General features: G+C 37.1%; 1 protein-coding gene across 1 annotated transcript in view; it reads right to left on the reverse strand.

Moving 5' to 3' along the window:
- URI1 (URI1 prefoldin like chaperone) overlaps nucleotides 1-16295 on the reverse strand; it is a 43028-nt gene that overhangs the window by 14986 nt on the left and 11747 nt on the right. Inside the window, exons 2-4 of the mRNA XM_074840258.1 lie at nucleotides 15481-15515; nucleotides 11330-11408; nucleotides 8865-9000 (exon numbers count right to left, since the gene is read on the reverse strand). Of these exons, the coding sequence (XP_074696359.1) occupies nucleotides 8865-9000; nucleotides 11330-11408; nucleotides 15481-15515 (250 nt within the window). The remainder of the gene's footprint in view (nucleotides 1-8864; nucleotides 9001-11329; nucleotides 11409-15480; nucleotides 15516-16295) is intronic.

The raw sequence follows: 16295 nt of genomic DNA on the forward strand, positions 1-16295 counted from the left end.
TTATTGCAAAATGCACTTAAGTAGACAAAATGAGTTTGTAGTATTACTTACAAAATAAAATCTACTTACTGACTCAGACTTCTACAAACAGATTCAGATCCCTCCTCCCCCTCTGCACATGCAGGAAGGAATTATGCATGAAACAGCCAGGGCAAAACACACTACCACCAAGCGTGTGAGATTACTCCCATCCTAATTTTAACAGACTCAGTATTGTATGGGTTTTTTCCTCTTGATATTTCACAGTGTATCAAATACAGTTCCTCAAAAATGCTTGCAGTAAATAGTCTAGAAAGAAAATTACGCATTTTGGAAAAGGCTACTCAAGCAAATGTCCATCCTTTCCAACAAGAAGCACGAAGACATAGCTCAAACTTTTGGGGTATTTCAAAAGCATTAGCCTTTAAACCAAACAACAGCCTATGTGTCAAATGTGCAGTCATCTCCATTAGTTAAGCTGTTTCTAAGAAATAGCTTAAGATTCTCCCCTGAAAAATGCTCTGCATTTGCATTTCCTAGTGGATGAAATACTATTTCCAAAAAGCATCTGACGTCTCAAGTGGTGTCAACACACACCCTTCAGAGGACACAGCTCCTTCCATGTGCAGTCAGAGTCCTGCTGCCCTTACAGAACTCCTTCGAGAGCCGCCTCATCCTCCGTCGGACACAGCAGCGATCAGCAGTCGCACGCAGCTTTTATTCTTCAGTTAATTCCTATCAACATCGTCCACAGCTTTTTTCGGTGTATAACGCACCCTCAAAAGTCCAAATCAAAGAGAGGTGGCAATAGTTTTCATACAAAATGCTCCCATCTGTGCTTTCAGCTCTTGAAGGTAGTCTCAATATACATAAACGTCTAGCTTGAGACCAATTTTCCTCAGGCTTTTATTTTACATTCATAGTAAATGTGATGCTCAGCTGTTTCTTAAACACCACGAGTGTCTCAGTCATTGCCTGTATATCTAAATATTGTTCAACAGCCATCTAGGTTACGCTGCTTCTGGAGCATCAGCTTGCGATGCTGCCTTCCGGACAGGAGCGCGTTGGTTTGCTCCATTAGGTAAGGACACTGAGCAGTTACACACAGCGTTTTAGTTTAAAATGCTGTACAAGCATTAACTAATCTGCCCAGCGCCCTGCGAGGGAGGTAAGTATTACTCTCTCCTATTTTACAGATGAAGAAACAGACAGTTTAAGTGATTTGCCCCGGGCCACACAGCACGTCAACAGACAGCCGGGATTACCACGACACTCTGTCCCCGTGTCCCCAGTCAGCCCGCTGGGTCGCTTGTGCCCCCGTGTCCCCAGTCAGCCCGCTGGGTCGCTTGTGCCCCCGTGTCCCCAGTCAGCCCGCTGGGTCGCTTGTGCCCCCGTGTCCCCAGTCAGCCCGCTGGGTCGCTTGTGCCTGCCCGGCCAGTGGAAAGCCGGGGCTGCCGGTCGGCCAAGGAGAGGCCTGTCCGTGGCCAGCCCCTCGGCGAAGAAGGGGTCTCCTGGAAGAGGGCTCATGCACCTAACTGCAGGGGAAGCTCAGAGTTTCACATTTTAAACTTGCCACTGTGCATCGTAAAAGCCTCCAACATCACTCACTGAATTTTAAAATGTACTCTACCTAGCGAGAAACAAATCACCTTACGAACTACAAGTTTTTTATTCATTGAGACCCCCAGAAAAATATCAGTAGAGTAAGAGAGGCTCCATAGTCTCCTCCTCTTACTACCCTGTGGTTTAAGCTTCTTAGAGCCTTTTAAGACGGATTGAACCAGAGGCTGTTGTCCAACTTTTGTCACATCCAATAATCTGAGAAAAGTCTGACATGGCTTTCAGGTGAACCCAAGTAGTTCCTATTTACATGTCTCAGCTAAACCACTTGGAAGGACAGTTCAGCACCACAGACAAGCCAGAGACTCTAGGACTAGTTTTCCGGGACCACCAAAAGGAAAAGGTATTTGAATCAGAAATCAGGATATGTAGATTTCCTCTGTGCAGCTGCCTTTGAATATTTACAGGCAGCAAGATTTCTTTACATTTAGATCATTCTTTCCCAGCTCCCTTATTAGTCTGAAAGGACTTAACTGGATTTCCTTACACATTAGCCATTTTTAAGAAGCAGCCCTCTGCTTGCTACATACACACCCGTGGAGGAAAAAAATAATTGGGGAACACATCTCATTGTTGAAATGAAGTCCACCAAAGCCAGATTTTACAAGACATGACAACGTACTAATGCCAAACTGACACAAATTCTCATATATGCGTTTTGGCTTTAATGGGTTAATTAGCTTGGCTGGATACAAATTTTAATTATCTGAGTTTGACATTAATGTCCTTGGAGTGTTGTCTATAAGGATTTGGGGAATCATAGACATTATTTTAGTTACTTCTGGAAACTGTGTGTTACACTGGGATTTAAATAGTAAGAACAGACAAGAATAGTGAGAACAGGTTGATCTATTTTGAAAAGTCAGACTGTGAAACAGGACAAACTGAGATGAAGCCTGGTCTACCCTGCTACGTTCTGTTAAGTCTTTGGGGCAGTCTCATGGATATAACAGAAGAAAAAGACTGGAAAGTTAGGAAATAATCTCTTTTGAGGATGGGTGACTGGACAGAAATTTTAGATCAAGTATAAACAAAGAATTCTGTATGCAATTGAGATTTAGAGTCAAGATCTCTTCATCATCTAACACAGCTTCTCAAGTAGAAGGTAACCAGTCTGAAGATGGTTAAATACACACAGAGTATTTATACAAGCCAGGGAACAACCATCTACCTCAATTACTGACAGTGGCTCAGTTCCTTCAGAGTGAGAACTGAGTACATGCCCCTGAAGGCAGCACCTCAGCGGTTCTCACTCCCCACCATGGAAACACTGGGCTGCCACCATCCCATTTCAGGTGCAGAAGGGAAATTACATGGGGGAACCACAGAATAGCATTTGGCATGCAAAATCTTTGATCAGCAATTTCTAGCACAATTATGACTGACCCCTGAACAAAACAAGAATACCTACCATGCAGTCTGTTAATGGAGCATGTTAATCCTACTAAGGCTGGAGGTAAAGTATCATGTAATCTAATGCACATACTCCACTTCTGAATTCTTTGGAGATGGAAGGTATTTTCTTGCAAAAGCACAGCACTACAGTACAATTACAAGTACTATTAATGGGTTGAGTTATGGCATGCTATTTTAAGTGCGTTACTTATTTTCTTGCTTTTAAGGGTCTGCATAAGTAGATCAATCATCTGATGATTTTTAACTGTATTTCAATAAATACATATTTAATCAGCAGCAAACTATTTTTTTTTTGCCAATAATTTTCCAACAAACTATCACAGATTACTTGAAACAAGTAAGATCTGCAGTTCTGCAGAAAGAATTATCTCCTAAGAGATTTTCAACACACCTTTCTCTGTTTTTCTATTCTTTTCTGTTCATTTTTCTAGAGATGCATTTAAGATTCAAAAGAGAATCCTGATTGCTTTTTGTGTATATGGATTTAAGCTCTCTTTGTGCTTGCAACACCATAAATAAATTCATTCTTTTTAACAGCAACTGCACTAGTTCTTTAAAATGCAATGCCACCCTTTGTGCAGTAGCCTTGCGCCTTTTAAAGACAACCTTCAGTCTGTTTTTCATGTTCCCTTGGTATCAAAACCAAAGTCATTCGGATTTTCTTCTGTGAAAATTTGTATAGGTAATTTGGCTTTAGGAACACTAAGTAAATGCAACGCGTTTCTTTTAGGTTCACACACCTATGTAATTGCTAGAATTATACAAATACATTTAAATTCCTCCTAAATGAAGGAGGCTGGCATTTGGACAAGTCCTCTGTTGTCCAGTAAGAATTATAAAAAGGTAGGGGCTTCTTTGAATCACAGTATGTAACTTATAGAAAGGAGTCTATTCTCCTTACTTTTTTTCCACTGTGTTCTGGTTAAAATACCTAAACTGTGGTCCTGTGAGAAACCAAACACCTCCTGGGAACTGCAGAGCAAATTTAGAGCACTTAGCACTCCACCGAATCAGCTCCTAACTTAACAAGGCTAAGGAAGGAACTGATGGAGGTTATCAAACTAAAAAGCGATAACTGAAAAAATCGCCAAAAAAAATGTTCAAAAGCACAGTGAAAGAAAATTCTCCAGCATGCAGAAAAAGAGCAGAAAATAAATACTTATATTTAATAAAGAAAAGCAACAGATAGATTTCTTTGTAACACTGCCTGAATTTTTTGTTCTTTTCCCCCCAAAAAGTGAGTAGGCAAGTTTGTGTTACATTCTTTAGAATATAAAGGAAGTTATTTTCACCCTTGGATGAAACATTAAAACCTCTAAAGGCTTCACTCATTCACAGATGGGAAATGGAAAGCCTTCCTATCATATATTTTGGAGACAATATCCTTTTTTCTGGAAATGCTGATAAGGAACAAATTCAAACTGGTCCTCATCCGCCTGGATCATCTTATTTATTAAAAACAATGGTATCTTTTAAACCCTGTATACTAAGCTATCGGTCAATTTTGATTGACACAAATATTTGTATTAAAGGTTACATACTGCAATTTACAATTGGGTACTATCACAATACTGTATGTTAATGTAATCAGTATTTTCATTTCATGAATTCATTTGCAGCATGACACTGCAAGGGTATTCTTACATATATTGAAGACACAATTGCTAAGTAGTTCAACAATTCTCCTTTAAGTGGGATTTTTTTTATCTGATAAAATTTTAACAAAATAAAACCACTCCTAGTTCTGTGTGCATGTTTTAATTTCCCACCTTTTAAAGTGTTTAGACACTTGGAATACCTTGCATACTGAATTAATCCACAAATATTTACAAGAAAAATCTATTTAATTTCTTTCTATAGTAACTACCACAGGGACTATTGTAATGAAAAATTTCCCATCTTAAAGAATTAATGCGATTACTGATATAGAGAAAAAATGTAATTTATATCATCACAAACACGTAAAAGATATAATCCCATATTCACAAAAAGAATCTTTATTCCCTCTTTGAATTCTGAGACAATACAGTCTTGCCTTGAGGAGAACAGAAATATTATGAAGTACCTTAAGCAAGATAATTGTAAGAGAAAAAACTACAACTGCATTATTGTTGTGCTAAACTGTGACATACTTAAAAAGCTAATTTCTTTTATTATAATGGAATTTGGTGTGCATATCCTTTAATCTACTTCACTATTTCTTCACATTTTTACACACAAACATATGTGTAAAGTGTTTCCCATTATCTGTACCACCTGATTTAACAAACTGCAACAAATTTAAAACAACTAAAAATGTACTTGGCAATTCCATAAACTTCACTAGATTTATTTTTTTGAACAGTTTTGGAACTGACTGAACACGCAGGATGCAGCAAATTAAAGATCTACTGCAAATATTATTCAAGATGACATGATCAATAATTTATGAAAAAGTAAATTTGACATGAGTGACTGTCCCAAATTTCACCAAAAACATTTCAACCAATCACAATGCTGAACAGTTTGTATCTAAATCAAAAGCTATGCAAACAAAAAAGTATCCCCAAAATAGGGCTTCCTACAGCTATGTCAGTTGAAGTGCATTTACTTTTAAAATTCAGTACAATCACCCTTCAATTATTCCTTTCAATTAAATAAATTTTAACCAAGAAATTAACCTGCTGTGGCTGGGTATTTCTCTATTCCACAGAAGCAAACATTTTTTCACTCATTCCCCTTTAAAAAGCAAATTTAACAAAACTACTAAGACAAAAAGGGTGACCTAATTAGTACTAAGTAATATTTAAAGCTTTTATATATAGTACACTCTTATTGCTATCCCTAACTTCCAAGGCTCTATACTCACTGATATTGTTTGATTTATCTGGCACTGTTACTGCTTAAGCATGCAAATTCATACTGTCCATTCTTGTATGCATCCAACACACACAGAAGGAATCAAACTGTAAAGAAAATTTTCTGTGAACCTTGATTAAATTGACTGTTATGGCAGTGGTGTCCTCAAAGGCAAACAGGGTCACCCCTGGCGACCACAGGCCTTCAATGGGCCGACCCAGACAAAACTAGTCAAAGGCAATACAGAAAACTCCCTGGAACCAGCAAGAAATAACGCTCAGAAGTGAGTGAGTTACAGGAATCTCTTACCCATTTCTACCTAAGAGCCAGTCCCACTAGAAAACTTAAACTCTGAACAGATGATCTTCCACTCCTCACCACTCAGCAATGAAAATGTATTTAATTCCTTATAACTCTTAATCTCTGTTAAAGCAATGAATTATTAGTGCTATACTAATTGAGTTCATTTTGGTGATCTGAACAGAGCTGACCAGATAGTTATGAAGAAATATCCATCTAAATTAAATAGAGTAATATTGGGTAAAACAAATGTAGGTCACTGAGGAAACAAACCGTCAACAAGTACTGTCACCTTTCTGTTCAGGAAGCAATTTCAGCATGAGCCTTTCTTTGCTCTGTTCAGACCCCAATTCCTATGTATCAAAGCCTTTAAGCACATACTGGCCTTAAGCATACGCTTAAAAAAGCTTTGTGGTGTTAGGACCTTCCGACTGGGACACAGGACATTTGGGACTGCTTGCAATATAATCCCCTGCAGTAAGCATTGCTGTCTTTTCCAGTGTGTGTGACCTACTCACGAAATTTATGTCCAAAACAAAAAGATTATGTACTAAAAATCAAATCACATTGTGTCAATGTAATGATAATGCCCAATATACATCACCCTCTAAACTATGAAGCCCCTATGCCCAAAAAATGCCAGTGAAGTCAGAAGTCATACCTATGAAAATAACTACAGTGCAATACACAAAAGAGACTTTAAACTAATACTTGTGAAACATCAGTCTTTCACGTTTGTGCCACAAGTGGCCAATTCACATTATATAGCAATGGCCTACAGGTCTTTCACGTAGGTAACTTTTTTTCTAATTAGAATAAACTAATAAAATCTCCAATATTCTCCTCTAAGTTGCCCTCATTTAGTGTGAAAATGATTGAAAGAGTTTAAGTCAGTTTTATTTCTTAAAGGAGAAAAGTGTATCTACGAAAAATTATTTTTTTTTTCAGAATCCTATGTGCTAATATGGTTTTTATCATCCAAAACTGAAAATAGTCCTTTAAATAAAAAGTTTTTAGTTAATATCAGTGTTTTGGAGCCTCCCACTGGCAGCCATCACACAGCTGAAGTTAACTATCAGCTGAATGGAGGGTTTATATCCAGCATCAATGACTATTTTGCTTTAAAAGAAATTAGTATTTCTGAGTTCGTATTTTAAATGCAATTTGAAAGATCATAAAGGAAAGAGTCCAGCATGTATTGTGTGTCTCCCAGCAGACTACTTAATGTTCAAACATCTACTATGCAAAGGTCAAATGATTTCACTGAATGTAACGGTGACAAAAATATTATGCAGCACCGAAAAAAATATCAGATAATCAAGGAAAAAGATATGGACCTGAGATCTTGCAAAAGTCACAATAAATAATGTAGATTCAGTTCAGTAAGAAAGAAAATTGCAAAGTTGTGTCAGGAGAACCAGATTAAGAAAGATAATAGGTAAAATAGAAATTACATACTTTTGGCAATGTTCTTCATAAAAGAGTATTTTAAAGTAATACAGCAAATGAATTTTTATAAAAACCACCAACTTTTCTTACACAAATATTGCTTGCACAGAATTGAAAAGAAAAAAAACGTATTCAGATGGGGAACCTCTGAGGTATTCTGCTGCAGGCAGCAACATGGATAGCTGAACTCAAACAAAAATCCAGTGTAAATAGTTGTGGTAGTTGTAACATACACAGGGTAAAGCTGCAGTGAGCACTTATTCAGGAATGAGACAGATTACAGGTAAAACCAATACAAAAAAAATGTACTCAAATGCTTATCTGAAGCAAACAGCAAAGGCTAATAGGTACCAATTTATTTTCCGTATTATTGTGCTTTTCCTTCCTTGACATTTACATCAAATATTTTATTCTTTCTAACATAAAGAGGCTTCACAGTGTGCCATGCACACCACTTGCTGGTGGTCCTGGCTCTTCAAAGCCAAGATCTCACCACCAACTAAAAAGAGCTGGAAGCAAAACCAGGAATTGCCTATGTGCCTCTGAGATGTGCTGCTATGTAAGAAGAATTTGGCGGTCACCAATGGCACTTGATCTGGAGAGATCCAGTGTCTCTCTCCACACCAGTGGGTAAGAACATTGAGGGCAGGAGGCAGAAATGCAGCTGAGCAGCAAGTGAAAAAAAAACCAACAAGCAGGAGTAAAGCATGTGTAGAGGGAGAAGCAAGCTGGAAAAGGATATGGACAAAGTTTAAAAAAAAAAAAAAAAAACAAACAACAGAGGACAAGGCAGCAAAGAAATGAGAGACAAGAGAATAGAATATAGGGAATAAGATAACCAAGAGCAAAAGTACAATGTGATGTTCACTTTCTGGAAGAGAACACAGCATTTCTCACATTAAAGAAAAGTGAAGGGGGGGTTTGTTTTGTTTTTCCTTTTTTACTTTTGTGTATAATAAACAAATGAACAAATCTTGACTGATCTTGTATTCTAACATCTAACATCAAAACCTGAATTTTGGTAAGTTAAGCTGATGTATCATTAAAAATAAAGCTCTGGCTAGATGTTTTAAAAAAATTAAGACATATCCAATAAAATACTATGATGGAAGATATGGTCCAAAATTGATATTACATTTGAATGAGACTTCTGTTAGTGATCTCACAAAAAAAAAAAAAAACCAAGAGAGTAGATGCTACTGATTTTATATATGAATACAAAGATACATAATTTTGACTATTATGTTCAGAAACATACATACGTTTTTTTCTGTGCTCAACCAGCGTAACAGCCTGCTTTGCTGAGCATTTTGAAAACCAGTTGTCCCCAAGCAGAACAGTAACCTCATTGGTGTGGACAAGTTTTCCTGGCATGAAGGCAAGAGGACCAAAAGGTACCTGTCAAAGGCACAGAAAAAACTGCTGAAAATCACTAATGAAAATAAAACCTAGGCAGTCATTCATGTCTTAGTTTTTTTTTAAAAAGTATAATACTGAGTTAAAGAAATAAAAATTTTACAGCTGTTATTTAATGACTAACCCTTCATAAATATTCAAATGACCAGATCCATTTGAATTTAATATTGTACTTACAAAATCAGAAAAGTGGTATTTAACTAGACAAGTTGTTTTCTGACATAAAACTATAGTGTAGCTGAATGCTTGCATGGAAAACAAATTCACTTAAACCTAACACGTAAGCCTTGATAATAAAAATATTATTGTATAGGTGAGTTACGTATTTGTTATACACAGACTACATTCATTTCCTAATAAAAGCAAGTGTAGCTTTGCCAAAATTTTTAAAATATTTAAATAGGTATGGTCAACTCAAAGATAAGTTGTTTTTCTCAATATCTAATAGTAAGTACCTAGAAACCTCAGTGTAAGTTTGTGGGATGACTAGCAGGATCACAGACCATGCTTAACCTCACTTTGTTTTATCATTCACCAGCACGCAGACCTCAACCTTCGAGCGATGCTCCAGCAAGCAACGCCTGTCCTCTAGTGACCCTCCAGGCACAGCAACAATACATAAAACCAGAATACTTCAGACATGAGAATGTTGGTGATGAACACATTTTGTAACTTTGAGAGGTGCTGCTTAAAATGTGTAACCCCCGTTTTAACGTGTATTACAATGTATGGGACATTGTTTTTATGAATTAAGACACCTTCCGCAGCTCACACTTTACAGACGGTGCTTGGGCAAGTCCTATCACTGACGTGGCCTTGGCCACCCTCGCTCCTGTCTCCTGCACGAGCCCCCTGCATTCTTACCCTCAGACCTACCGCCACCTGCCTGGCTGCCTTTGGGCTTCAATTGCCAAGAAATTAGGAGGCCAAAATCAAAGTTAAAATGGAGGTGGCAAAAAGCTAAGAACCACATACATATCAAGTTTTCTCTTTCTTAAGGTAAAAAGAGATCTGTCTCAGCCAGTTCCCTTGACTTTATTCCTCTGCTGCCTTCTTCATTTCCTCAGGACAGCACTCGCTTTCTCATTGCATTTGTGATGAAGCAGAGCACTTGGCCTAGTGGATCTGTCTCCTTGGAAAGCAGTCTTCCCTAGCTTCAGTATCCAGGAGGGTACCAGTGCTTGAAACAGTTTTCCAGCAGGCAGGATCCTGACGTTAAGACTATGTAGAATGTGCTTTTCCTACACGTGTACCCTTCCTGACTTGGTTTTCACATAGCAGACTGCACCATTTGCCTGTTCACTCTTCCCCCAAAATGATGAAAGCAAAATTGAAAACATATGAAAATATTTGGCTAACAGGATAGGAACTATTTATATGCATTTAAAATAACAGATGTGAGTTGACATTGCTGCTTTAACTATGAATAAGCCCTATCCAGCTTTTTTAAAAATGGGTTTTTTCTATGCTTCAAAACAACACAATCTTTTTGCTTTATATCATGTGGCCAGACATATACACATGGTAAATAGACTACACATACAAAATCCAGAGCTGAATCATTAGAACAGGAAAGGGAAACACTCTCTTTTCCCACATGGTAAGCGTATTCCAACGTTGTCTAACAGCTCAACTCTATATAGGGAGCCAGGCTGCCAAGCAAGAAAGCAGTCAGGCACTTTGTGCTGAAATTAGCCACTCAGTTATTTACAGTACAACTTCCCTCCCTTCAAAGATGTATCTTGAATTGGACCTGAGAAGGGAGGAGGAAAAAAAGAGAGAAAAGCCAATTTGGTCAAAATTCTGGTGAGTGCAAGCCAACAGGGTAAAGTTTACACAGGGAGCTGTGCAGTTGTTAGGGAAGATTCAAAGCACCAGAAAAGATGACTAAGTCAATGTGAAGATCAGTGAAACAAAAATTAGCAGCACCTTTTTATGTAAAAATCAATGTTCTAGGGTTTATTTCCATGAATCAGGAAATACTACGGCCACTTTCTTCTCAGGAAATGACTAAGTACCGTAATTCAGTCATAATTATAGTTTTCTATACAATAGATTTACTTATCAAACATGTCAGGTTTTGTGTTAGCATTTAAGTCATCAGTTCTCAGTTGTAAGTAATACTGTAATTTATAATGGATTTCAAAGAGAAGAGAGAGAAAGAAAAGCAAAGGTTTAACTATTATCATAATAAATATAACATGACAAAGTACTATATGGCAACCTGAATAACACCTCACCACCAGTGCAGATAACCAAGTTACTAAAAATTTTAGCCCATTTTCTTGTGTGAACTCTACAGCATACATACCATGATATCGTAGGACAGTTTATCAGGCAACGTGCGGAGTCGTTCCTGAAGAGCCTCATAATCACTTTCCACCTTTTTCCTGTTGACAAATTCAAGTTGATTCAATTTCATATCTAAAGTAAAGAGTTAATGTTTTTCTGCTAGCAATTCAACAACACACAAAAAATACAGAAAAATAAGCTGTTTTAAACACATATGGTTGATAGACTTAATAACTTATTTATAAAAGACTTGTGATGACAAACATAATAGCTAGATTATTCCAGAATAACGTGTATTAAAATAGGGACATGATTATTTTAGATTGTGCATGTCTTTCTGAGTTTGAATGTTTTATGATGCAAAGAATCAGTTCTTCCACTGTGATTTGGCATATCTCACTCCATGTTCAAGTTCAACAGTTATACCACCATCAATATTTAGAAACATAACTGCAAAGTCAGTTTATGCTTCGTAAGAGGCAAATTCTTCAAAGTATCACTTATGATAAAGAATTCACGACCTTGGTTTGAGCTGACATAAATGGACAAAATTTTAATTAATTCTGATTTTCACGTGAACTTTGTGTTCCTACCAAGAGTCAACACTCCTGAAAGATGGCTTGATCACCAGGATTCTGTTGCATCTTCAATCCCTGACAAGGGACAATACAGGTGGGGTACATTCCTTCTGCTGCTTCTCTATCCAAAAGGTAAATAAATAAGGCTCATGCTACATGTTGCTACTCAAGAGAGAAATGCCTTGGTGAACTTAGACAAATTATTCCCACAGTAGACACCCGGCTCTTCAGAGGACTTTGCAAGATACAACATTTCAATTGCTGCAGGGATTTTCCTTTGTGTGCAAAACAAGCAACTACACTCCCTCTAAAAAAGCCCTCTTGTGAAGACATTCTTAAATTTGTCAGGAAAAAGTCTTTTAATGGACCGCTGCCATTCTGAAGATGGTCAGAAATCAGCTCCTCATGAAGTAGCTGGCATATAAATGTCAGGTTTGATGATATTGTTTACTTGCACCTCAAAATAGTAAACATATATATGGTAGTAAATTCTGCAATAAAAGGCAACTGAAAGCACGGAGCAGCACACTTAACAACGCTGACCCAAGATGCAAATTACAGGTTTTCAGAGGATGATACAGGAAAGCAATCTATAAATGTGCTGAAAAATGAATGTCATAGTTGATAACACAACTCTCAAAATATTATCATTGATTTTCTTAGATTCATAAGCAGAGTGAAATATTCTTCAGCATTAGTTATGAAAAATTGGATCTGATACTCCTATGTCTTGTCTCATCTGCTTCCATAGTTGAACTTTGCTGTAATCACCCTACTTTATACCTGGAGTACTTCATATTTTAAGTTGCTAAACTGGTCCAGAAAAAAGAATTTAGGTTTTTATGCCACTTGGATATTAAAACTCTATTCCATGTAACTGCTTTACAAAAGATGCTTGCTGCTGCTTTGGTTTGACAGCAGATTTCTCCCAGGTATTTTAGGCAAGTTTCTCTGTCCATTGCCCACATCAAAGTGAAAATATAATTCACTTCCTTCAAAGAGAAAGGACAAACTCACGAATCTTAAACAAAATTCACTGAGATGCTTTGGGGGGAAGCAATATAATGGCAACTTGGTGTCAACAATAATAATCAATTACTAATGATATTTACAGAATCCAGCCTTTGCCTCACAGAGATCTGTATTTGAGAAATGGACACTGATGCACTCAACCACCCCCTGAAAAACAAAGATGATCCCAAAGCTGCAGGCCTCGCCCATGTCTCAAATGCAAAGAGACGACTCCATGGGAAGGGAATGGTATGAAAATCCCCCTACTTGCAGCAGGATTAAACATTCCCATCATTTCATGGCTGAAAGTCATTCAACATTTCTTCATTAATCTGAAAAGAAGATACTGCCTTTAAGGTCTGACTGCTGCCCGTTACTGAATAATCTGATTAGGGTACAGGAGAAATCACTTGCCACAAAAGCTCTTTTGCTTTACAGAGCAAAGTATGTTTCTTTTTTCAGTGGGACTACTACCCTTTGCATATCAAACCTCCACCATGGGAATCTCTAAAAGTGCAGCCACATCCTGAACTGGACCATGGAGATAAAGAACATTAAAATCAATCCTTTTAATTAACTGGCCTGAAACAGCATTACTCAAGGAAGGAAGCTGACCTCCCTCTTCACCTACAGCTGATGGTCACAGGAGCTCTGGGGTGTGCCAGTGCTATGCTCAGTCCCCATACACAATAAAGAAACAAAGTGAACAGGGAGGATGAATATTGGGACTCCAGCTATGAACATGTCCCTAGAAGGGGAAACACATGTCTAATCCCATACCAGACCCATTATTGGATTCATCGCTTTAGAAATATACTTCAACAAGTGTACTAAAAAATGAAAAAAAATAATTTAATGGAAATATACTGAAGCCAAGCATTTGAAAACCCTATTGTTATTCACTCAATTCTATTTAACATTCTTCTGTGTCACTGACTACTTAAAAGGTCTTATATGAACAAATTACTCAGTTGAAACAAGAGCACTCAGCTCTTGCACAATCAAGACCTAAATAAGGGTACTAAATTTTAAATAATTTTTTATAAAGTAAAGATTGCATGGATGCTTTATAAACTGCTTTTCCACATAAAAGCTGTCAGTAAGTTAGGTTTTCCTTTTGACAGTCTATGCCCAAAACCCCAAGTTCATGGGGCCACAGCCAGAGTATGCATGGAAGCAAACACACGAGCGACTCCTCCTTCCACAGACAACCCTTCCACCCTACTCCACAAACCTCAGCCATTTTTATAAGAGGAAATAATTGTTGCAACTTCCCAAACTTTTAAAAATCTGTTTGAATTTTAAGGCTTTCTGTCAATTAGTTTATTTCTGAAAAATACTGTCGCTTAGTGAAAGAATATACATGCAGAATTTCACACAGGACCAAATTGGTATGAACACCGCAAAGCTCCTGAGAAAGTATGTGTGCTGGGGATATTCTGCCTGACTTCACCACAGCAGCACCAGTAGGCACTTCAATAATATTTTCCTTATTGAAAATTAATGCAGTCTCTCAATTTTAAACATAAATGAAACATATTAGTTTTAGATTATTTTTGCGAGCCAATAGTCAGAATTTAATATGATGATGTGTATAGATTGCCTTGATTTTTTTCCTCTTATCCAGTGCTTGCAGCCTATGTGCATTTAAACTAAAAACATTTGATACACACTAAATATAAATTATTTGCTTGGAGATCTTTCAGGCATGAAGAAAAAGCCTCTTAAAATAAATTTAAAATATTATATGCTTGATGGTGTATAACCAAAGGTTTAATCTCACCACTAAAGGGGCAGTTGCTGTGATTCTGCAATAACCCTGCAGACAATAATCAAGACAGCTCCTGTTGTTCTCTCAGTAAAATCATGGTAAACACAGCATGGATATATTGTAATTTGATATCTGTAAGATCAACTGTTATATCTCACAGTAACTCATAATATAAGATTTCATTCACCATTAAATGTACATTTTCCTCAGATGCCATACAAAACTATTATTTACTAAGCATGTTTTCTATTAACCATAGATTGCCAACAGAGAAAAAAGTTCCCAGAGATAATTTTTGTACATAACAAACCGTTCTTTTCTAAGCATTACAATGTACTTTACGGGGGGGGGGGGGGGGGGGGGGGGCGGGGAGGAACAGGGAAACATTACTTTCACATTGTTTTAGCAGATGGAGGGAGGGAAGCAGAATTTCCCTACTTGCTCCATAGTTAGAAAGAAAACAACAAGAACAATTAATTCTACCCTGGGAGTACCTATTCACCAATCAGGCAAATTCAGCATTCATCCCACAAGGTACTTGGGGAAAAATGATGAATGAGCTGGGTATTTAAAACAGAAGCATAAACACTGAGGCTCAGTGTATTTGTGATTTAAAGTAATGATTTCAGTGGAAAATATATACATTTTAAAGAGAGTACACTGCAACAATTCTGAGCTATCACTAACTATAATCCCAAAAACATGCTAGTAGGATTTGGCTATCATTAGAATAAATAGCAATACTTTACTAAAATATAACTACGTTACTCATCAGTATTTTAGACATGTAATCAAACATTCTTCACTTACCAGTGCTGGATCTTTTCTTGGCAGCTAGTGACCACCTGTCATTAAAACAGATAACTACTCATGAAAAAACAAGGCTAAGCACACAGCTGCAATGTCAATGCATCAGAAACTAGAACAGTAGCTTTACAGATTTGGTGGTATTTCTATATACATTTTTATTTGTCAGTGCAAAGGCATGTGAATGGTAGTTCTTAAGCAGCACACTTTATCACACACTAATGCAGACTGATAACCACAGAAAAAATTACAGCTTTTCAATTCATATTTTGGTACAATACCTGCTCCATAACTATTAGGTGACACACGATATAAGATAAGTAGTACTCTGTGCAATCTGCAGATCTATTTTCAGAGTTACATGTTTGCAGAATAAGAAAACAACATAAATTATAACAAGACACCAATGTAACTTCCATACTCAGTTATTAAAAAACAAAAACAAATGAACACCATGGCATCAAAACCATTTTTTTCCTTTATCAGTACATCAACAAATGTTTACACTGGCCATTTTAATTTGAAAAAGCACAAATTAATTTTGTGGTGTTTAAATACAAGGATATTTGACACCATTATGGGCTGCTGGCTTCCCTTCTTTCTGGGTGTCAAAATAACCAAGTTTCAATCTGAATACTTCACTTATTTCTTTATGCCACAGGCTTTCCCCAGAGATCCAAAATAATTTACAAAATAAAGCACATTGTTAAAATGAAAGATTTTTTTCTTTTTTAACTCTATTTTTTTACACTATGTAGATATAGCAAACAGACAGGATGCTGAAACCTGTGACCTTCTCTGCCATAATTACGTGGAGA

This window comes from Strix aluco, chromosome 14 (genome assembly GCF_031877795.1).
Source record: "Strix aluco isolate bStrAlu1 chromosome 14, bStrAlu1.hap1, whole genome shotgun sequence".
Classification (NCBI taxonomy): Eukaryota; Metazoa; Chordata; class Aves; order Strigiformes; family Strigidae; genus Strix; species Strix aluco.